The sequence below is a fragment of the Oncorhynchus clarkii genome, chromosome 17 (assembly GCF_045791955.1).
Source record: "Oncorhynchus clarkii lewisi isolate Uvic-CL-2024 chromosome 17, UVic_Ocla_1.0, whole genome shotgun sequence".
In the NCBI taxonomy this organism is placed as follows: Eukaryota; Metazoa; Chordata; class Actinopteri; order Salmoniformes; family Salmonidae; genus Oncorhynchus; species Oncorhynchus clarkii.
Window position 1 is genome coordinate 45729846 of NC_092163.1, and position 23362 is coordinate 45753207.

The 23362-nt window shown below is 41.9% G+C and overlaps 1 protein-coding gene across 1 annotated transcript in view; it reads right to left on the bottom strand.

The window, feature by feature from the left end:
• Positions 1-23362, bottom strand: part of LOC139370927 (lysyl oxidase homolog 2A-like) — a 52093-nt gene that overhangs the window by 24545 nt on the left and 4186 nt on the right. The window contains exons 2-3 of the mRNA XM_071110816.1: positions 21152-21491; positions 19582-19757 (exon numbers count right to left, since the gene is read on the bottom strand). Of these exons, the coding sequence (XP_070966917.1) occupies positions 19582-19757; positions 21152-21446 (471 nt within the window). The 5' untranslated portion in view covers positions 21447-21491. The remainder of the gene's footprint in view (positions 1-19581; positions 19758-21151; positions 21492-23362) is intronic.

Consider the following 23362-nt stretch of genomic DNA (forward strand, 5'->3'; position numbering starts at 1 on the left):
CTATTTCTGTTTAGTCCTTTCAGTTCTCATCTGTGCAACCTAATGCTAACCTGAACTGACCTAGGGCCCGACAAGCCTGTTTGTATGATTAATCCTAAGACTATTCACAAACAACTTAAATCTTACAACTCTTACGTCTAAGTAAATACGTCTAAAAATGGTCATTGCCAGTTCGATGGACCTCTCAAAGTAGAAATGGAATTTCTACTGGACTGGACATGCCCTTATGTAAGTTAGACTTTTAATACCCTACTGATTACTCAACCATTTCCACAGCAGCCATCTGGAACAAGGAAGAATGTTTTCCTGTCTGGGTTCCCCATCCATCAGTAGGTGTCTATGTGAAAGTGAGGTAGGCCACGGTCATTCCAGTAACTGACTAATTCAGCCTGAAACTACTGTGCATTTCTTTCCTCTCATTCACCCCACTGCCCGACTGTGCTTCACGTTGGACTTACACGTGCCTGCCTTCTCTTACTAAACATGGGGGGAAATTAATGTTAATCATGCTGCAGCAGTTTAGTAGCAAAAGAGCTCATAAATTATTTGAAATTACTTTCACATCTGCCCCTAGCCCTGCCGTTTCGAAGGCCTTTCCTCATAAATGACTGGAAACTGCATTGGCTCTGCCGGTGTGTGTGTGTGCGTGTTTGCTTGCGTGCATACGTTTGTGTGTTTCGCATCTGGAATATCTATTATTGTGTAACACCGAGACAGAAAGTACAAGGAACCCCTCCATCACCCCCACACACACAAGGACAAGCCCAGCAAAGCCAAGTCCCATCAGTCCTACCAGCAGACTAAACCATTATGTGTCCAGTCAATGGACAGCACAACACACACAGAGCATGTCGTCACATTCCAGTCTGAAACTGCTCTTACAGTGGCAGCCCTTAGAGCCTCGATGAGTGAATGGAGACTTAGTCGTGAAAAAGGCAGTGCCACATTAAATAGGGTCCAAAATGATTGACACCCTTGATAAAGATGACTTTGAGTTATTTTGTATGCTCAAAAATATTTGAAATTATATTATTTTATACGAATACAACTGGTCAGAGAAAGAGATTTTGTTTGACATGTTATCTTTTTTTCTCCCCAAAAAGGTAGTGATTGACACCCTTTTTTTAATACCTCACCTTGCGAGGATAATAGCACTGAGCCTTTTTCAAAAATGTTTTATGAGATTAGAGACCATGTTGGGACCATGTTAGACCATTCCTCCATACAGAATATTTCCAGATCCTTGGTATCCTTCATATGTGCTTATGGGCTGCCCTCTTCAGTTCAAACCACAGGTTTTCAATGCATCTAGAGACGGTCAATTAACCATTTCTTTGTGGATTTTGACGTTGTGCTTGGGGTTATTGTCTTCATAGCCACGGGGAAGTAGTTTGGGGGTGGGGGTGCTGCGATATTCTTTTCCACGGGGGTGCTGATTTTTTGTCTTGTCTTGCTTGAAGATCGACATGTGGCCAAGATTCGAGCTTCTATGGCAAAGGGAACCATGTCCTTGTACTGGTTAAAGTTCATAAAGGACAACTACCCAAAAACTATTTTTTTTTATTTGTTTCATTAGTCCATTGTTGATATAGTCCCAAAATGTTTTTCATGTCAGCAATCACATTTTCAAGATATATAACTTTCAAAATACAGAAATTAAGACGGTATGCACCATAACCACCACATATCTGTATTTGGAAAGTTATACAGTTGAAGTCGGAAGTTTACCTACACTTAGGTTGGTGTCATTAAAACTTGTTTTTCAAACCACTCCACAAATGTCTTGTTAACAAACTATAGTTTTGGCAAGTTCGTTAGGACATCTACTTTGTGCATGACACAAGTCATTTTTCCAACAATTGTTTACAGACAGATTATTTCACTTATAACTCACTGTATCACAATTCCACTGGGTCAGAAGTTTACATAAATGACTGTGCCTTTAAACAGCTTGGAAAATTCCAGAAAATGATGTCATGGCTTTAGAAGCTTCTGATAGGTTAATTGACATAATTTGAGTTAATTGGGGGTGTACCTGTGGATGTATTTCAAGGCCTACCTTCAAACTCAGTGCCTCTTTGCTTGACATCATAGGAAAATCTAAATAAATCAGCCAAGACCTCAGAAAAAAAATTGTAGACCTCCACAAGTCTGGTTCATCCTTGGTAGCAATTTCCAAACGCCTGAAGGTACCACGTTCATCTGTACAACAATAGTACGCAAGTATAAACACCATGGTACCACGCAGATATCATACCGCTCAGAAAGGAGACGTGTTCTATCTCCTAGAGGTGAACGTACTTTGGTGCGAAAAGTGCAAATCAATCCCAGAACAACAGCAAAGGACTTTGTGAAGATGCTGGAGGAAACAGGTACAAAAGTATCTATATCCACAGTAAAAAAAAGTTATATATCGACATAACCTGAAAGGCCGCTCAGCAAGGAAGAAGTCACTGCTCCAAAACCGCCATAAAAAAGCCAGACTATGGTTTGCAACTGCACATGGGGACAAAGATCGTACTTTTTGGAGAAATGTCCTCTGGTCTGATGAAACAAAAATAGAACTGTTTGGCCATAATGACCATCATTATGTTTGGAGGAAAAAGGGGGAAGCTAGCAAGCCAAAGAACACCATCCCAATCGTGAAGCACGGGGAGGGCAGCATTATGTTGTGGGGGTGCTTTGCTGCAGGAGGGGCTGGTGCACTTCACAAAATAGATGGCTTCATGAGGAAAGAAAATAATGAGGGTATATTGAAGCAACATCTCAAGAAATCAGTCAGGAAGTTAAAGCTTGGTCGCAAATGGGTCTTCCAAATGGACAATGACCCCAAGCATACTTCCAAAGTTGTGGAAAAATGGCTTAAGGACAACAAAGTCAAGGTATTAGAATGACCATCACAAAGGCCAGACCTCAATCCCATAGAACATTTGTTTGCAGAACTGAAAAAGCATGTGCGAGCAAGGGGGCCTACAAATTTGACTCAGTTACACCAGCTCTGTCAGGAGGAATGTGCCAAAATTCACCCAACTTATTGTGGGAAGGTTGTGGAAGGCTACCCGAAGTTGACCCAAGTTAAACAATTTAAAGGCAATGCTACCAAATACTAATTGTGATGAAAGAAATAAAAGCTGAAATAAATCATTCTCTCTACTATTATTCTGACATTTCACATTCTTAAAATAAAGTGGTGATCCTAACTGACCTAAGACATGGAATTTTTACTAGGATTAAATGTCAGGAATTGTGAAAAACTGAGTTTAAATGTATTTGGCTAAGGTGTATGTAAACTTCAACTGTATATCTTGAAAACTTGAATGCTGACATGCAACACATTTTGGGACAATATCAACAATGGACTAATAAAACAAAGACCAAAATATTGTTTTGTGGGGCCCCAGGACCTGTGGAAGGAAGCAAAATAGCCCAATAACGTAAAAAATCTACCACCATATTTTACAGTAGGTATGAGGTTCTTTTCTGCTCATGCATTCTCATTTTGACGCCAAACCCATCACTGGTGTATGTGGCTAAGAGAACTCTCTTTTCACGTCAACTTAATGTAAATGCCTGGAGTTTGCTAAAATGCATTGGCACTTGGATTAGAACCGGTGCTTTGGTCAGATGACATGAAAATAGAACTCGTTGGCCACGCACACCAGTGGTGGGTTTGGTGTCGAAATGAGAATGCATAAGCAGAAAAGAACCCCATACCTACTGTAAAAATATGGCATCCTCGTCTCAGAGCATTTTGTAAATCCGTGATACTCAATTTAGTATGATATGTTATCTTTCGTATGGTATGTATTCAGTTGTGGATGTCCATCATCTATTTCGTATGATAGCCTGGTGGCTAACGTTAGCTAGGTGACTAACGCTAACGTTAGATAGGTGGCTAACTAGCTAGGCTAGGGGTTAAGGTTAGGGTTAGGAGTTAGGTTAAAGGGTTATGGTTAAGTTTAGGGGAAGGGTTAGCTAACATACTGAGTACTTGCAAAGTAGCTAAAAAGTAGTAAGTACTTGCAAAGTTGCTTATTAGCTAAAATGCTAAAGTTGTCCATGATGAGATTCGAAAACACGATCTTTGAGTTGCTAGACGTTTACGTTATACACCCACCCATCTATTCATCCAAGCACAAGTAACATTCTGTCTTATGTAAGCATACCACATTTTTATTATTATTTATTTATTTAACAAGGCAAGTCAGATAGAAATCAAATTCTTATTTACAATGATGGGCTAAGCAGCCCTATGGGACTCCCAATCACAGCCGGGTTGTGATACAGCCTGGAATCGAACCAGGGTCTGTAGTGACACCTCTAGCACTGAGATACAGTGCCTTAGACCGCTGTGCCATACGGGATACAAATGTAACATATCTAACTAATTTGAGTGTCACAGATTTATATGTACTATTTTATGTGGAGTCTATGAGACCAGGGTGAATTTGGTGGTGGATCTTTGATGTTATGGGGCTATTTCGCTTCCACTGACCCTGGGGCGCTTGTTATGGTCAACGGCATCATGAACTTTACCCAGCACCAGGACATTTTAACTGAAAACCTGATCGCCTCTGCGAAGAGGCTGAGACTTGGCCGCAAGCGGATCTTCCAGCAACCCCAAGCACACATCAAAATCCACAAATAAATGGTTAATTGATGACAAAATCTATATTTTGCAATGTCCATCTCAGTCTCCGGACTTGAACCCCTTTGAAAAGCTGTGGTTGGAATTGATGAGGGCAGTCCATAAGCGCAGATGAAGGACATCAAGGATCTGGAGAGATTCTGTATGGAGGAATGCTCTAAGATCCCTCCCAATGTGTTCTCCAACTCATAAAACATTTTAGAAAAAGGCTGCGCCGTTATCCTCACAAGGTGAGGTTTTGAGAGGTATTGAAAACACGGGAGTTAATAATCTACCGTTTTAGATTTATTTTAATTACTTTTTAAACAAAATCTCTTTCTCTGAGCATTGTATGAGTATAACATAATATCCTTTCACAGTTTTTTTGAGCATACAATATAGCTCAGTATTGGAATTGTTTATTTTATACAGTCATTTTTGCTCATATTTTTAAGGGTGTCAATATTTTCGGACCCTACTGTATATGAAATCGGTTATCAAATATATTATTAGTCTTATCATCATTATTTGTATGTTGTACACACACACACCTTGAGCTAATACCCGGAGGAATCTAACTAACAAGGGGAGTCTTGTTAGCAACAGAATCTTCAGAGCTAGCAGCAGTTTGACCCCTAGCCTCTACCCCTTAGGCCTAGGCAGTCCTGTAGTGTAAATAAACCGAGGCTGAAAACCTTCACAATGACTTCCACAGCCTGTTGTTTCCTCATTTCATTTACAATTTTTCCTATGATAAAAACAGAACATAAGGCCAGGGTTGTTTATGCGTGCAACATGCCAAGCATGGATGAACACATGGGAAACAACACCGTTGCCTGCTAGCTGCGCATCATCATTTGGAGGATATACTAAACCTTAAATGATTTGGTACAGCTGTCGAACATGAGACGTTAGGGAAGGCAGTAAGTGAGGACATTCTGTTCCGACTGCCACCCAGGGAAACAACCGTCTAATACACGTTCCTTGTTCTTCAGCCAAATACGCAACATTCCTTTCTCCAATTCGCTCACGAGGCCCCTCTGAAGCCTGTCTCAAACTCTCCAACTCCACCGTGTCACACAGAATTTTGGAAACACCTTTGTTTGCCCGGTTGAAAAATGCAACCTTTGCCCCCCCCCCCCCCCCCCCCCCCCCCCTGTAGCTGTATATGGACCTCAAAGGTCTGCTGCTAGGCAGTCTGTTGACAGTGTGTTTGGCCGGGAGCAACAGACAAAATCGTAATCGACATCTGGAGAGTGTTAGCAGCTGCTGCTTCGCTCTTTTTAATGGAAGGACTTCACATCATGTGTTGTGATAACTTGGGGGAAGACCTCTTAGTCAATACCCGCAATGACTCGGGAGAGAGCTAATCAAAACTGACAAAGACTTAGGGACGATTTCCCAAACACAGATTAAGCCTAGTCCTGGATTAAAAAGCACTTTTAATTGAAATTCTCCATTAAGAAAGATTTTTTTGTCTGGGACTAGGCTTAATCTGGGTCCAGGAAACAACCCCCTTAAGGCTTGGACACACCATAGTCTTCCAAATAGTTAATGTTGCATGGGTGTTGGTGTGTCTCTGAAAAGATCATTGCTGAAAATTAATCATACACGATCATGAAGCGTAATCAAATCCGATGTAGATACTGTTGGCAGGCTCATTTAAAAAACAGCAAGAAAACAATGTGATAAACATAGCAAAATGATAGCTTGCGAAATCAGGCTTGCAAGTCACATTATGCTGGCTTGCATAATTCATATTGGAATATATGAATTATGGAATCCAGCCAGAGTGGGGATATCCAACCAGAGTGGGGATATCCAACATTTGGAATTTGTATTCACCCGCAACCTGCATTTAGAATGACTGCCATGTTGGGAAGACTAAGACATGAGATTACCTTAAGCATCTGAACTCAAACAACCATTTCAGTAAAGGGTGCAATAAATCCATATAACAGACTTGATGAGCTGAGAAGAATGTATTTATATTTATATTTGATTAGCATAAGATGAATGAATCAATCCATGTACATGCAAAAACATAGATATTGAAACAAACAATGCAAAAGATCTGAAGAACTGCAATAGAGCATGCTGGGAAATATGATAATGATGGGCATGGTTTTGGTTTAAAACTGGTTATTAACACCAACACTGTGGTTGTTTTACACCAATAAGTGGTCATTTAACACTTACAGAGTTAATGTAACAGCTGAATTGACACTAGAAATATTCAGCTGAAAAATCTACACTAGGTAACACTGGCCAATTTGACACCCTGATGGAAAAACAGTATTTTTTAACATCTTAAAAAGCAACACCAGCTGGCGTTCAGTTCGTTCATAGTAACACCACATCAACACCAAAACTGCTTACACCAGGATATGAACACTGACGATTTTGCTTTGTAGCATCATACGATACATTGCCCATATCGCGTATAATAAGACCCATGGAATATCCCTCCACATCGAGATGCACCTCCCAGCTAACCGTCTGAGACCCAACTCCCTCGGCCACCTTGGCGATTGGTTCCACGTGTGGCAAGCCATTATCCCCACGTGCATGTGAACTATTGCGTGAGCAGCTGTCCTTGTTGAATCATGGCGTTAGTTAGCTAATGATAAACAACGCTTCCTGCCCACCTCCTAATGTTTGGGTCTGAAGAGAGAACCCCCCATTAGATGACTTCATTCAGTTCATTCTTTGGCTTCATCCTTTGGCTTCTTGGAGGAACCAAACAGAGGACAAACAGACCTACAGTATACAAAGCAGAGACCAAATATCACACGACTCCTCCTAAGATATGCAACACTAGCGTAAACACAAGACGATTCTCATTAGCGACATAGCACAGCGGAGCTGAGTCATCCATCTAGTACCATTCTCAAAACACGGCTGACACTGACCAAAAAAGGTCAACATGAGGCGGCACCAAAGAAAGGCTAACGTCACTGACAGGAAATAGCTAGATGACCGGGGTCACTGGGATGCTCTGCCTGGAGCAGAACTGAACAACTGAGATGATTTATAAGGACTAAATGCTAGGAGACACCTGAAAGTCCCAGTGTGAAGTGAGATGGACGAAATGGTCATAAGCTACTATGACATTTAAGTTTTGCTTAATTAACAAAAGATTTGACAGCCAATCTGTGAAACGATTATCAGACGATTACAATAATTCAGTGTCTTTCCACGGAAAGAGCATTGATTTATTTGAAATGATGGAAAGACAACTTTTAGTCACCTGCAGTACTCATGTCTTCAATATGGACAACCTATCATTTGTGGTAAAGGCTTCATTTAATTGACAGATCTGTGTGGTCTTGTTCTTTTTCTGACAGCTAACTAGTGTAAAGTACACACATATACAGGCATACATAGACACACACACACACATACACACACACACAACAAACAAGCCTTTGACAAGCAGAGAACCTCCAAAACACTCATAGACCTTTCTAAATAGTGCTTTTTTGTTTTTGCTTTTAACTTCAGGACAGGCTAGAGCATTACAAGATAGGAATATCTCTGATAAAATATGAATAACTGAATTAGCATGTAACACGGGTTTGCCTGGTTGGGTCTAACTACGCTAAATAAAGACATATTGACACAGTCAGGTCAGGGCGTGACCTGGTCGGAAACCCTGAATAGAATACCACTTCATCCCATGAATGAATGGAAGACAGTCAGTCACAGGAGCTGCTTGTGCCTGTTTCTGACGCAAGGTCAGGCCTGGTGAAGGGTCGAAGTGACACCTTTTCCCATTCCACTCCCCTGCTAGTTGAAAGACTGGTCAGTCCAGGGAAATATTGACAGGGTGGGGACAGTTAGCTGTAATAACACCCATAGAGAGGTAAACATAAATGGGGCACAAATTAACAGCGGGAGTGCCATATCCTTTTAAAGCAGGCATCTAGGTATTAAAAGGGCAGGGTAAAGTTTGATGATGGGGATTCATCTATTGAACTAGCTTTGCCCATTTCGATTCTAAGCTAAAGCTTATGAAAGATTCCTGAAGCATCTTTATAGGCCTTATAAAAGGTGTATGAAGGCTTCATTAAGCTTTGAAAGGAGTAAATGTCATGACCACGTGTCCTATTTCACTGCCTCTCGTCCTCCACTCTCCATGTTCAAATCAAATCAAATTGTATTTGTAGGTAGACCAGGTGTAGGTAGACCTTACAGTGAAATGCTTACTTACAAACCCTTAACCAACAACGCTTTAAAAATAAGTGTTAAGTAAAAAATAAAAAATAATTAAAGTAACAAATAATTAAACAGCAGCAGTAAAATAACAAGCGAGGCTATATGCAGGGGGTACCGGCACAGAGGTAATATGTACATGTAGGTAGAGTTAAAGTGATTATGCATAGATTATAAATAGAGAGTAGCAGCGGTGTAAAAGAGGGGTTTGGGAAGCCTTTTGATTAGCTGTTCAGGAGTCTTATGGCTTGGGGTTAGAAGCTGTTTAGAAGCCGTTTGGACCTCGACTTGGCACTCCAGTACCGCTTGCTGTGCGGTAGCAGAGAAAACAGTCTATGACTAGGGTGGCTGAAGTCTTTGACCATTTTTAGGGCCTTCCTCTGACACCGCCTGGTATAGAGGTCCTGGATTTCAGGAAGCTTGGCCCCAGCTTCCTCATCCTTTCTCACGGAGTTGGTCATTTAATGAGAAAGATACACAGGGATCTGAGACGTCCTCCAGAGCCTTGTTATCTTATGAAGCCTAGTGAAAACACAGACACTGAGGGAGAATCCACTGAAATTTTAAACCGGGCAACACTGCCAATTCTCTAGTCTAGCGCAGTATGTGGCATTTGACTATCCTGCTGCTCTCAACTACTAACTGTTAAAAAGATAAACCACAGACTGGCCTTTCAGCTTTAGATGGCTTTAAACTCTTATTTAAATTCAAACACAAACACTACTGGATGAGCTAGGCTCACATAAATGGCCATACTCATGCTATTCCTCGCTCCCTCCTCCCTTTAGGTATATAAATCCCACGCATACTTTCCGTCGGGCACAGAGATGCTTTCATTAACGTGACGGGATGGGATGGTTTTCCCCCTGTGTGTGTGTGTGCGTACATGTGCGTACGTGTGCGTACGTGTGCGTGTGTGTGTGTGTGTGTGTGTGTGTGTGTGCGCCTGTGTGTGTTATCCACACTGTGGTTATCTCCTCCACACCAGTCAGAGTCTGGTTCTCTGTGAGTCACCTGGTTAGCATCCCAGATGCCAGAGAGGAAGTCGTTACTGTGGTTACGCCAGAAAAGGAGGGTGTATTGTGGTAAAGTCATCAGGCCACAGACCAACCATAGCTCAGTGGACTAGAATGTCTCTGGTTTCCTGTTGTAGGCACTAGTGGAAGATTTAACATGTGGCCCACCTGGGTCACGTCTGTTGACATTCTATGATGTCACGTTTCCATCCCACTGCAAAACCTGCTTCTCTATGAGTTCAGGGCATTCCAAGTCAAAACTTAGTGTGATCCCTAAACTTAGCTAAGGCTGTTTTCAACTCCCAGCGAACTGCCAAAATCAATACAGATACAGTCAAACTTGAGTTAAACTAAACTCAAGCTTTAGTGTGGTGGACATGCTGATTGAAGTCACACAGACCCTCTCAATGAACAAACATTACTAACGAAATGTGTCTCTGTTGGTGCTAAGTGAACTGAACTTTCCCTACAGGAACTCGTGATCTTCCTGTCCGGGTTGGCACCCCCTTGGGTTTGTGACGTGGGGGAGACCTTTGTGGGCTATACCCGGCCTTGTCTCAGGGTAGTAGGTTGGTGGTTGAAGATATCCGTCTAGTGGTGTGGGGGCTGTGCTTTGGCAAAGTGGGTGGGGTCATATCCTGCCTGGTTGGCCCTGTCCGGGGGTATCGTCGGAAAGGGCCACAGTGTCTCCCAACCCCTCCTGTCTCAGCCTCCAGTATTTATGCTGCAATAGTTTATGTGTCAGGGGGCTAGGGTCAGTCTGTATATCTGGAGTATTTCTCCTGTCGTATCCGGTGTATTGTGTGAATTTAAGTCTGCTCCCTCTATCTCTCTCTTCTCTCGGAGGACCTGCTGAGCCCTAGGACTATGCCTCAGGACTATGCCTCAGGACTACCTGGCCTGATGACTCCTTGCTGTCCCCAGTCCACCGCATCATGCTGCTGCTCCAGTTTAAACTGTTCTGCCTTAGGCTATGGAACCCTGACCTATTCACCGGACGTGCTACCTTGTCCCAGACCTGCTGTTTTTGACTCTCTCTCTTCTACCGCACCTGCTGTCTCTAACTCTGAATGATCGGCTATGAAAAGCCAACTGACATTTACTCCTGAGGCGCTGACCTGTTGCACCCTCTACAACCACTGTAATTATTATTATCTGACCCTGCTGGTCATCGATGAACGTTTGAACATCTTGTCCATGTTCTGTTATAACCTCCACCCTGCACGGCCAGAAGAGGACTGGCCATCCCTCAGAGCCTGGTTCCTCTCTAGGTTTCTTCCTAGATTCCAGCCTTTCTAGGGTTTTTTTCCTAGCCACCGTGCTTCTACATCTGCATTGCTTGCTTGCTGTTTGGGGTTTTAGGGTGGGTTTCTGTACAGCACTTTGTGACATCGGCTGATGTAAAAAGGGCTAAATAAATACATTTGATTGAAATTTGATTGATTCATCTTTACAATCACAGTCCAGACTTTTTAAGGCAGGGATCATGAACTAGATTCAGCCACAGGCCGTTTTTTTCTTGCGTGGATGGTCGGGGGGCCAGAACATAATTACAAATCCTTTGTAGACTGCAAGAAGCCCAAACAGATATGTTTGACTAAAACATAATCATTTAAAATCTTGTTTACATTTGTATACGATCACGTCTCTCTATTATGCATGGGAATACTTGATTTCTTTAATTAAAATCACTTGGAATCTCCTGGTGTTTTTAGTCTTTTATGTCCAACAATGAAAAAAAATGAAAATAAAAAAAATATATATATATTTAATTGTTTTGCTCAGAAAACATGGGGGGCCAAATAAAACCACCTGCTGCCTAATTCGGCGCACAGTTGGGAAACCCTGTTTTAAGGGAACCCCTTCTGCTTGTCTGGCTGGAATGTGATATCATGGAAACTAGGTTTAACGATGGTTTACTGTAAGTAGGGCTGTGGCGGTCATGACATTTTGTCAGCTGGTTATTGTCATGCAAATTACTGCCGGTCTCACGGTAATGGTAGCCGGCTAGCGATGGCTATTTAACAGTCTGATGGCCTTGAGATAGAAGCTGTTTTTCAGTCTCTCGGTCCCAGCTTTGATTCACCTGTACTTTATTTATTTAACCTTTATTTAACCAGGAAGGGCTCATTGAGATTTTAAATCTCTTTTTCAAGAGCGTCCTGGCCAAGATAGGCAGCACCAAGTCATTACAAAAATGACAGACAAACAACATGAAAAACTACAAGTAATCTAGTAAAAACCATAGAATTCACAAGAGTATAACAAAATCAAAAACAGAAAATTAAAAACATTGACAGGTCAGGGAATCAGTCTCAAGATCATTCATCAGTGATTTAAAAATACCAATCGGGACAAGTTCTTCCAGTTTAAAAGTATTTTGTAAGGCGTTCCAAGACGATGGCGCAGACTACATAAAAGTACAAATTATGTTAAAACATTTATAAAAATTCAGTTCGGACATTTGGAACAGTTAGCAGGATAAAGTCCAGCGAACGAAGAGAGTACCCACCACATTTCTGAACAATAAAAATGCCCAAATAAAAAGGTAGTAAACCCAAAATGTCTTTGTAAATAAAAGTATACCAGTGCCTGAGCCTACGAGTGGCTAGAGAAGGCCAGTCATCCCTGGTATACAAAGTGCAGTGGTGTGTAAGGTTTTGCAGTTTAAAATATATCTCAAAGTGCCATGGTAAAGGGTGTCAATTGATCTCAAAGACTGAGCGGAAGCATTCATATATAAAATATCCCCATAGTCTAGTAAAGGCATAAATGTAGCTGATACTAGCCTCCTTCTGGCTTCAAAAGAAAAGCAGGCCTTATTCCTAAAATAAAATCCCAATTTCAGCTTCAATGTTTTTGTACGTTGTTGAATATGCAATTTAAAAGAGAGGCCGTCATCAATTAAAATGCCAAGATATTTATATGAGGTTACAACCTCAATCTCCTTGCCCTGACAGGTAGTAATAGGTGAAAGGTTCAGAGGTCTATTTCTTGCTTTAGAAAACACCATTAGTTTAGTTTTGTCAGTATTGAGGATAAGCTTCAATTGACACAAGGTATGTTGAACAGTATAAAAAGCAGTTTGCTGCTGTACTGATCTCGCCTTCTGGATGGTAGCGGGTTGAAAAGGCCGTGGCTTGTGTGGTTGATGTCCTTGATGATCTTTTTGGCCTTCCAGTGACATCGGGTGCTGTAGGTGTCCTGGAGGATAGGCAGTGTGCCCCAGATGATGTGTTGGGCAGACCGCACCACCCTCTGGAGTAGAGGTCGACAGATTATGATTTTTCAACACCGATACCGATTATTGGAGGACCAAAAAAGCAGATACCGATTAATCGGCCGATTTTTAAAATGTATTCATTTATTTGTAATAATGACAATTACAACAATACTGAATGAACACTTATTTTAACTTAATATAATAATTTAATAAAATCAATTTAGCCTCAAATAAATAATGAAACATGTTCAATGTGGTTTAAATAATGCAAAAAACAAAGTGTTGGAGAAGAAAGTAAAAGTGCAATATGTGCCATGTAAAAAAGCTAATGTTTAAGTTCCTTGCTCAGAACATGAGAACATATGAAAGCTGGTGGTTCCTTTTAACATGAGTTTTAGGTTGTAGTTTTAGGCTGTAGTTATTATAGGAATATTTATCTCTATACCATTTGTATTTCATATACCTTTGACTATTGGATGTTCTTATAGGCACTTTAGTATTGCCAGTGTAACAGTATAGCTTCCGTCCCTCTCCTCACCCCTACCTGGGCTCGAACCAGGAACACATCGACAACAGCCACCCTCGAAGCATCGTTACCCATCGCTCCACAAAAGCAGCGGCCCTTGCAGAGCTAGGGGAACAACTTCTTCAAGGTCTCAGAGCGAGTTACATCACCGATTGAAATGCTATTAGCGCGCACTCCGCTAACTAGCTAGCCATTTCACATCGGTTCCACCAGCCTAATCTCGGGAGTTGATAGGCTTGGAAGTCATAAACAGCTCAATGCTTGAAGCACAGGGAAGAGCTGCTGGCAAACGCACAAAAGTGCTGTTTGAATGAATGCTTACGAGCCTGATGCTGCCTACCACCGCTCAGTCAGACTGCTCTATCAAATATCAAATCATAGACTTAATTATAACATAATAACACACAGAAATATGAGCCTTAGGTCATTAATATGGTCAAATCTGGAAACTATCATTTCGAAAACAAAATGTTTATTCTTTCAGTGAAATACGGAACCGTAGACCCAGGGCCTTGAGCTTAATAATGAGCTTGGAGGGTACTATGGTGTTGAAGGCTGAGCTATAGTCAATGAACAGCATTCTTACATAGGTATTCCTCTTGTCCAGACGGGATAGGGCAGTGTGCAGTGCGATGGTGATTGCATCGTCTGTGGATCTATTAGGGCGGTATGCAAATTGAATTAGGTCTAGGGTGTCAGTTAAGGTAGAGGTGATATGATCCTTAACTAGCCTCTCAAAGCACTTCACGATGACAGAAGTGAGTGCTACGGGCGAAAGTCATTTAGTTCAGTTACCTTTGCTCTTCTTGGGTACAGGAACAATGGTAGACATCTTGAAGCAAGTGGGTACAGCAGACTGAGATAGGAAGAGATTGAACATGTCCGTAAACACTCCAGCCAGCTGGTCTGCGCATGCTCTGAGGACGCGGCTAGGGATGCCGTCTGGGCCGGCAGCCTTGCGAGGGTTAACACGTTTAGATGTCTTACTCACTTCGGCCACAGAGAACGAGAGCCCACAGTCGGTGGCACTGTGTTATCCTCAATGCGGGCGTTGAATGTGTTTAGCTTGTCCGGAAGCAAGACGTCGGAGGCTACCTGGAACATATCCCAGTCCATGTGATCAAAAACTATCTTGAAGCATGGGTTCTGATTGGTCAGACCAGAGTTGAATAGACCTTAGCACGGGTACTTCCTGTTTGAGTTTCTGCCTATAGGAAGGGATGAGCAAAAGGAGTCATTATCTGATTTGACGAAGGGCGGGCGGGGGAGGTCCTTGTAGGCATCCCGGAAGTTGGAGTAGCAATGGTCGAGTTTTTAGCAGCGCGAGTACTACATGTTGACAGAACTTTGGTCGCATTTTCCTGAGATTTGCTTTGTTAAAATCCCCAGCTACAATAAATGCGGGCTTCAGGATACATGGTTTCCAGTGTAGTTCCTTGAGGGGCGTCATTGTATCGGCTTGAGGGGGAATATACACGGCTATGACTATAACCAAAAATAATTATCTTGGGAGGTGATACGGTCTGCATTTAATTGTGAGGTATTCTAGGTCGGGTGAACAAAAGGACTTGAGTTTCTGTACGTTATCACAATCACACCATGAGTAGCCATTCTTCTTCCCGGAGAGTTCTTTATTCCTCTTTGCGTGATGTAGTGGGAACCCAGCTGGCTGTATGGATAGGGACAGTACAGTGCCTTGCGAAAGTATTCGGCCCCCTTGAACTTGGCGACCTTTTGCCACATTTCAGGCTTCAAACATAAAGATATAAAACTGTATTTTTTTGTGAAGAATCAACAACAAGTGGGACACAATCATGAAGTGGAACGACATTTATTGGATATTTCAAACTTTTTTAACAAATCAAAAACTGAAAAATTGGGCGTGCAAAATTATTCAGCCCCCTTAAGTTAATACTTTGTAGCGCCACCTTTTGCTGCGATTACAAAGTCGCTTGGGGTATGTCTCTATCAGTTTTGCACATCGAGAGACTGACATTTTTTCCCATTACTCCTTGCAAAACAGCTCGAGCTCAGTGAGGTTGGATGGAGAGCATTTGTGAACAGCAGTTTTCAGTTCTTTCCACAGATTCTCGATTGGATTCAGGTCTGGACTTTGACTTGGCCATTCTAACACCTGGATATGTTTATTTTTGAACCATTCCATTGTAGATTTTGCTTTATGTTTTGGATCATTGTCTTGTTGGAAGACAAATCTCCGTCCCAGTCTCAGGTCTTTTGCAGACTCCATCAGGTTTTCTTCCAGAATGGTCCTGTATTTGGCTCCATCCATCTTCCCATCAATTTTAACCATCTTCCCTGTCCCTGCTGAAGAAAAGCAGGCCCAAACCATGATGCTGCCACCACCATGTTTGACAGTGGGGATGGTGTGTTCAGCTGTGTTGCTTTTACGCCAAACATAACGTTTTGCATTGTTGCCAAAAAGTTCAATTTTGGTTTCATCTGACCAGAGCACCTCCTTCCACATGTTTGGTGTGTCTCCCAGGTGGCTTGTGGCAAACTTTAAACAACACTTTTTATGGATATCTTTTAGAAATGGCTTTCTTCTTGCCACTCTTCCATAAAGGCCAGATTTGTGCAATATACGACTGATTGTTGTCCTATGGACAGAGTCTCCCACCTCAGCTGTAGATCTCTGCAGTTAATCCAGAGTGATCATGGGCCTCTTGGCTGCATCTCTGATCAGTCTTCTCCTTGTATGAGCTGAAAATTCAGAGGGACGGCCAGGTCTTGGTAGATTTGCAGTGGTCTGATACTCCTTCCATTTCAATATTATCGCTTGCACAGTGCTCCTTGGGATGTTTAAAGCTTGGGAAATCTTTTTGTATCCAAATCCGGCTTTAAACTTCTTCACAACAGTATCTCGGACCTGCCTGGTGTGTTCTTTGTTCTTCATGATGCTCTCTGCGCTTTTGACGGACCTCTGAGACTATCACAGTGCAGGTGCATTTATACGGAGACTTGATTACACACAGGTGGATTGTATTTATCATCATTAGTCATTTAGGTCAACATTGGATCATTCAGAGATCCTCACTGAACTTCTGGAGAGAGTTTGCTGCACTGAAAGTAAAGGGGCTGAATAATTTTGCATGCCCAATTTTTCAGTTTTTGATTTGTTAAAAAAGTTTGAAATATCCAATAAATGTCGTTCCACTTCATGATTGTGTCCCACTTGTTGTTGATTCTTCACAAAAAAATACAGTTTTATATCTTTATGTTTGAAGCCTGAAATGTGGCAAAAGGTCGCAAAGTTCAAGGGGGCCGAATACTTTCGCAAGGCACTGTATATCCGGAGAAAGCCATGATTCCGTGAAACAGAGTGTCACAGTTCCTGATGTCTCTCTGGAAGGAGATCCTCGCCCTGGGCTCGTCTACTTTATTGACCAGAGACTGAACATTAGCAAGTAATATACTCGGAAGTGATGGATGGTGTGTGCTCCTCCTGAGTCGGACTAGAAGTCCACTCTGAATACCTCTTCTCCACCAACGGCGTCTTGGAGCAGCTTCTGGGATAAGTTCAATTGCCCTGGGGGGTACGAACAAAGGATCCAATTCGGGAAAGTCGTATTTCTGGTCGTAATGCTGATGAGTTACCACCACTCTGCTATCCAAAAGTTATTTCCGGCTGTATGTAATAACACAAAAAATGTTCTGGGCTAATAATGTAAGAAAGAACACACACAAAAAATGAAATACTGCAAAGTTGCTTAGGAGCTAGAAGCAGCTAGAAGCAGAGCTGCCATGTCTGTTGGCGCCATCTTCATTTAGCAGACAAGGTATGCTTATAAGTCCTGTGCCATTATGTTATATTATATAATGTTATAGTAAGAAGAATATAATTGCACCTAGCTGAATAAAATAGAAATGATTTTTTCCCTCATTCCGGAACGAGTGTGCATATGAATTGGCTATGTTGAGCGTAAAAGTGATCATTTGAAACAGGTCCTTTATGCTAGATTTAGAGTTATTTTGAAACTTAAGTTGTGAATTATACAAACCTTAGAATGTCTTAGAAATCAAACATATATGGGCTGCATGGTGCAACTATAGGCTATTGATGATTTGGGAAAGTAGCAAAAAAGCTTACGCTCTGTTCCCTGCCTCAGGTTGCACACGCTGTTCTCTCATCAAGCGATCATATTTCACCCATCAGACAATACTTAATTTAATCTTATCTTTACTAAAAATATAAAATGAGTTTAGATTTAGAATGGCCTATTATCAAATGGGCAGGAACAGGGGCAGGGGGGAAAAAACATGTTATCCGTATGCAATCGAATGCCATGGGCTCTCCAACCCTGTTCCTGCAACTACCCAGTGCTTCATTTGTGATGCCAAGTGAAATCTGTTCAGGAACATCGATAGTAACATGTTTTCACAACTAAACATATTTCATTCAACTGTTGGCCCTCAATTTTCTTCTGCTGTGTGTAATATGCAGTTGGCTATTAGACTAACAATTGTAGAACGGCACAATCATTATTTGAATTCATTTTTTGGGGGGGAGTGCTAATATGCTGTATAGGTGTTTTGAATTAATCATCACCTTAGAAAGCGCTTTGAAACAACATCCACAACAACCATGTTTTCCACTCAGTTCCAACCTGTCATAACTCGTGACTGCAATACGGTTCCCGCAACCGAGCTAACTGTAAGACATTTCCACACTAGATCTCTGATATCAAGTAAGTATTCATCTGTTTATTATTGAAACTTCAAACACATATTCTCATCTGTCCTGCATTGCTGTGAAATTGCTGCACAAGCACCTTAACTTGTTGAGTGTAGGGGGCAGTATTTTGATGTTTGGAGGAAAAACTTACCCAAATCAAACTGCCTATTTCTCAGACCCAGAATCTAGAATATGCATATAATTGTCAGATTAGGATAGAAAACACTATAAAGTTTCCAAAACTGTCAAAATATTGTCTGTGAGTATAACAGAACTGTTATTGCAGGCAAAAACCTGAGGAAAATCCAACTAGGAAGTGCTGTTTTTCCTGAAAGCTCTCTGTTCTATTGCATGCCTTCCCTCCATTTAAAGGGATATCAACCAGATTCCTTTCCCTGTGGCTTCCACATGGTGTAAACAGTCTTTAGATATAGTTTCAGGCTTTTATTCTGAAAAATGAGCGAGAAAGATCCCATCGCGTCAGTGGATGGCTGGGTGCCAGCAGCGTTTTGCATGCACCAACAAAGTGGAGCAGACATTTTCTCTCTCTCTCCTATTGAAGAAGCTATCGTCTGGTTGAAATATTATTGATTATATATTGTAAAAACAATCTGAGGATTGATTATAAAAAACATTTGACATGTTTCTACGAATTGTATAGATACTATTTGGAATTTTCGTCTGCCACGTCGTGACCGCTCGAGCCTGTGGATTTCTGAACATAACGCGCCAACCAAATGGAGGTATTTTGGATATAAAAATAATCTTTATGGAACAAAAGGAACATTTATTGTGTAACTGGGAGTCTCGTGAGTGGAAACATCCAAAGATCATCAAAGGTAAGCGATTCATTTTATTGCTTTTCTGACTTTCGTGACCAATCTACTTGGCTGTTTGTAATGTTTTGTCTGCTGAGAGAGATGTCCTACCATAAACGCTTGGTATGCTTTTGCCGAAAAGCTGTATTGAAATCTGACACGCCGGTGGATTAACAACAAGCTAAGCTGTGTTTTGCTATATTGCACTTGTGATTTCATGAAAATTAAATATTTTTAGTAATTTCATTTGAATTTGGCGCTCTGCAATTCAGCGGATGTTGACGAAAATGATCCCGCTAACGGGATGGGTGCGTCAAGAAGTTAACAGCATCCAATCAAAGCAAAGATGCAATCATGTAGATGGCGTGTGTGCGCGGACATGCGTTCATACTTGTGTGCATTTCCGTGTGTGTGTGCACATTTCTATGTGCTCACACGTGTGTCTGTATGTTTTAAGGCTTACTTCCACATTGTTGGTGAGGATACTGATGAATTTGAAGCCGGTGATTCGTCTCTGGCTACACACCACTCCCACGTCCTCAGAGTGTTTGCAGTCGGAAACTCCGAAGCCATTGGACTCACACTGGGCCAGGGTTCTCTCTAGTCCCGAACAGTGGACGTTGTCCAACCAGATCCGACCTACGAACAACGGGGGACAGAGACATATTCTCTGATGACCACACATGAAGGTAAGGGGACCCTCTCCATTCTCCATTCTCAACACCCTATTTCCATTTTAGGCTTCAACAGACGACATCTTTGGGTAACAATTTGGGCCTGTCTTGTTATCAACTTTCAATGTACAGTATATTCTCCATTGAACATTACTTTAAGTCCAGGACTAGGCTTACTGAGTTCATGACAACTCACCTATAGCTTAGGTTAGATTGACCACATTTGACCATTTCATGCAAGAAATACGTGTTACGGAATTCCAGTTGCCATCACTTGTCAAAAAAAATGTTTATGGCACTTTAGACGAATCTAAATGGTCTACTGTTCTCTTCAGATTCTGATAGGGCATATTAACTCAGCCTTTTGAGATTTTAAATGTTGCAGAATTGCTGCTGGGATGTTGGGCCTATGCTAGTGGATATCCACACCTTTTTCCTATTTTACTTGTGGAGAAAAAAAATCTAGCATTCCAAGCGAACAACTCTTCAGTCTACATATTTCAAGATCAAGAAATCATCTGGGCACATGCAGTGAACTAGACACCACAGACATTATATGACTTCTAGCTCAGCAGCTCATAACAGAATGTGATTTGTCCTATGAAAATCCTGGGACTGATGCAGCACGTTTCCCCTTTGGACCCTAAATCCCTCAAAAAGCTATGCTTTACCAATTACAGTCTATCAGTCGATCACACCAATCAAACCCTACGTGGGGAAAATGACTGGCAACTGGAAACACACTAAACCAGACGCATAGACATAATCACATCAACCCCCCTGTCTTGAAGATCTCTAGTACTGTCATATGTCTAATTACTTTCCCAACTCCATAATTCTGATTGAAGGTTGTAAATTAAACAGTATGTATGGAGCTGTATGAAGCTCCGGCTGCTCTCTATAAAAACTAGATGGTTGATGTTATTAACACAGACGCCCCTTGTTAATGACTCGTGTTCCCATTGAGACTTTGTCTCCTTGCTATGCTAATCATTGTTCCTGCAAAGAGGGACATTCTGTATCTCACCTATGTATCTTCCAGTTGTATTAGAACAGGTTAAAAGCGTTGGGCCAGTAACCGAAAGGTCGCTGGTTTGAATCCCCAAGCCGATTACGTGAAACATAATATGTGCCCTTGAGCAAGGCACTTAACCCTAATTGCTCCTGTAAGTCGCTCTGGATAAGAGCGTCTTCTAAATTATAAAAAATGACAAAAATGTAAGTCTTTCTGGGATACATGTATTTGTTTCAAAATATATAATATCTCTGAACTATCCCTTTAAGTAAAGTCTTAATGGTCAGAGTGGATTTCAAATTCCAACACGTTACTGAACCATCTCTTCTCCCTGTGTTCCTTACCTTCTCCCTTGCCATACTTGGAAGAAGGAGACCAGGATACAGCCTCCACATAGCCCAGCTCCCTGCACACGACGTTGGCTGCATGGATGGAGAAGTCATCGTCGCACACCGTACCCCACTCTCCATTATAGTAGACTTCAACCCGGCCCTCGTAGTGCTTGTGTTTGTCCCCTGCCAGACGCAGCTGGATGATGGGGGTGCCAGGGGGTAGTTTGGTATCCGACTGGGCCTGGCAAAGTGCCCACACACAGAGAAGCGTGGCCAGGCGGCACAGGAGAGAGCAAGGAGGCGGCATTGCTAGGAATGGGCAGGTAACTCCCCACACTGTACTGTAGGCCACCTGGAGGAGGGAGACACAGATCAGAGTGACCAATGAATGACTGCAATAAGCAACGTGATGTATTATGTCATGGGTATTTAACTTAATTTAGGCAACTTTTGCGGGTCACATCAAATCAGTTGAAGACCATTGTAATATGCTATGGGTTGCAGAAATTATTATTTTTTACAGCTTTTAACAATTGAGGGATTTCTGAAATGATTGAACATCTACTTTATACCAACAGAAAACAGACACGTATTCAATGGACCGCTACAGTTTGGGTGATGAGTGGTTTGAGTCAAGCACTCAGCATGCGTTTTGCATTTTATCGGACAGAAATAAGTCTTCTTGTATTTTGAGCATCATACGCAGTCGTCAGCATCAAATCATTAGAGACTGACTATTTGGCAGACATTCAATCTCACAGCCTTCTCCAACAATCTAGAATTAACCACAATTCCAGGCCAGGGTAGATTGAGCAATGTTGGAGGATTGGGGTTGGTGGGAGCAAAACAAATCTCTCGCAGTGAGCAATGTTGGATTGATTTATAGATAGATCGGTGGGTGGATGGATGGGAAGATTTCCCCATTCAGTTCAAAGTCCACAATACACCATAATACATTTTAGAGAAAACAAATTTACTGCTGCTCCTATGTCATGGCAATGTTACTTCTTTGCTTCACCATTTACTGACAGAGGTATGTGTAGGGTTGTCAGCAGTGCAGGCTTCTCTCCTGTTGCTGGGCTGAAGGGAACGGCATGCCCCAGACACTGACTCAACTTAGGGGGCCTAATGCGTTTCACATGTGGTTGTGTTTTGTATGCTCCTATGTTTTCATCTCTGCCTGGGCCGGAGATCCTACTACCCCTCAGGGCTGTGGAACCAGATAACGAAAATGTTTGCTTTACCTCTCTTTTATTTTCAGCCAGGCCATGAAAGTGGGGGGAGACAGCCCTGCACGTAAGCCCCAGCCTAGGGGCAACTAACCCTATCGACGTCATGGTAAAGACAAACAAACTGCTGAGGTAGCAAACTTGGGGGGGGCAATGGTCAAAATGATCAGCCTTAATTAATAAAATACTCTTAAACATCTTTGTTTTCCCTTAATATTATATATAACGCAGACCACGGCCGGCCAGCTCATTAGGCAGGATTAGGTGGCTGTCTCTGACGGCAGATTGAGGAGGCGGCATTTTCTGAGTTAAACTGACCAAGACGCACCTCCAACAACAACACATAAAACATCACATAATTATGCCCAAAGAAATGACAATTTCTCTCAACCAGTGGGATATGGGCTTTTTAGGTGAGCTCTAATGCCACCCTGTGATAAACAGTGGCCACTTTGTCAAAGGCAGGGGCGCAAGATATTTAGCTTGCCCATTCCCAGCGCGCCGCTGGGGTTCTCCACCAACGTTCCATCAAAAAAATACTCGAACATAAATCACGTAGCAGATATAGGATATGGTAGAACGAGTATGTGGCCTTTTCTGTAGTCTACAGGCTGGAGGTAAAATGTACGACAATGAAATGAGATGGACACAAATAGCCTAACCTAAATGGCGCCCAATCAAATTAAAAATGCACTGTCACATTAACAAACAACATATCCTAAAAACAGGACGGGTCAAAGTAAAAGGGACCATATGGAATGGACAATCACATCTGTTGTCCAGGAGTTTCACACCATTGTCATGATCAGTAGTTTCAAGTTTGTATAGGTCCATTTTTGACCAGCTGATCATAGAGAAAAATAAAATACTTCTGCATTTCCCGCTGTGTAAACACATTGCAAATAGGCTCACAATAACTCCTGATAAAGTTGGGTAACTGATATTCAGGGCTTAAATAGCTACATTGATTAGTCACAGGAATCAGGACTAATAA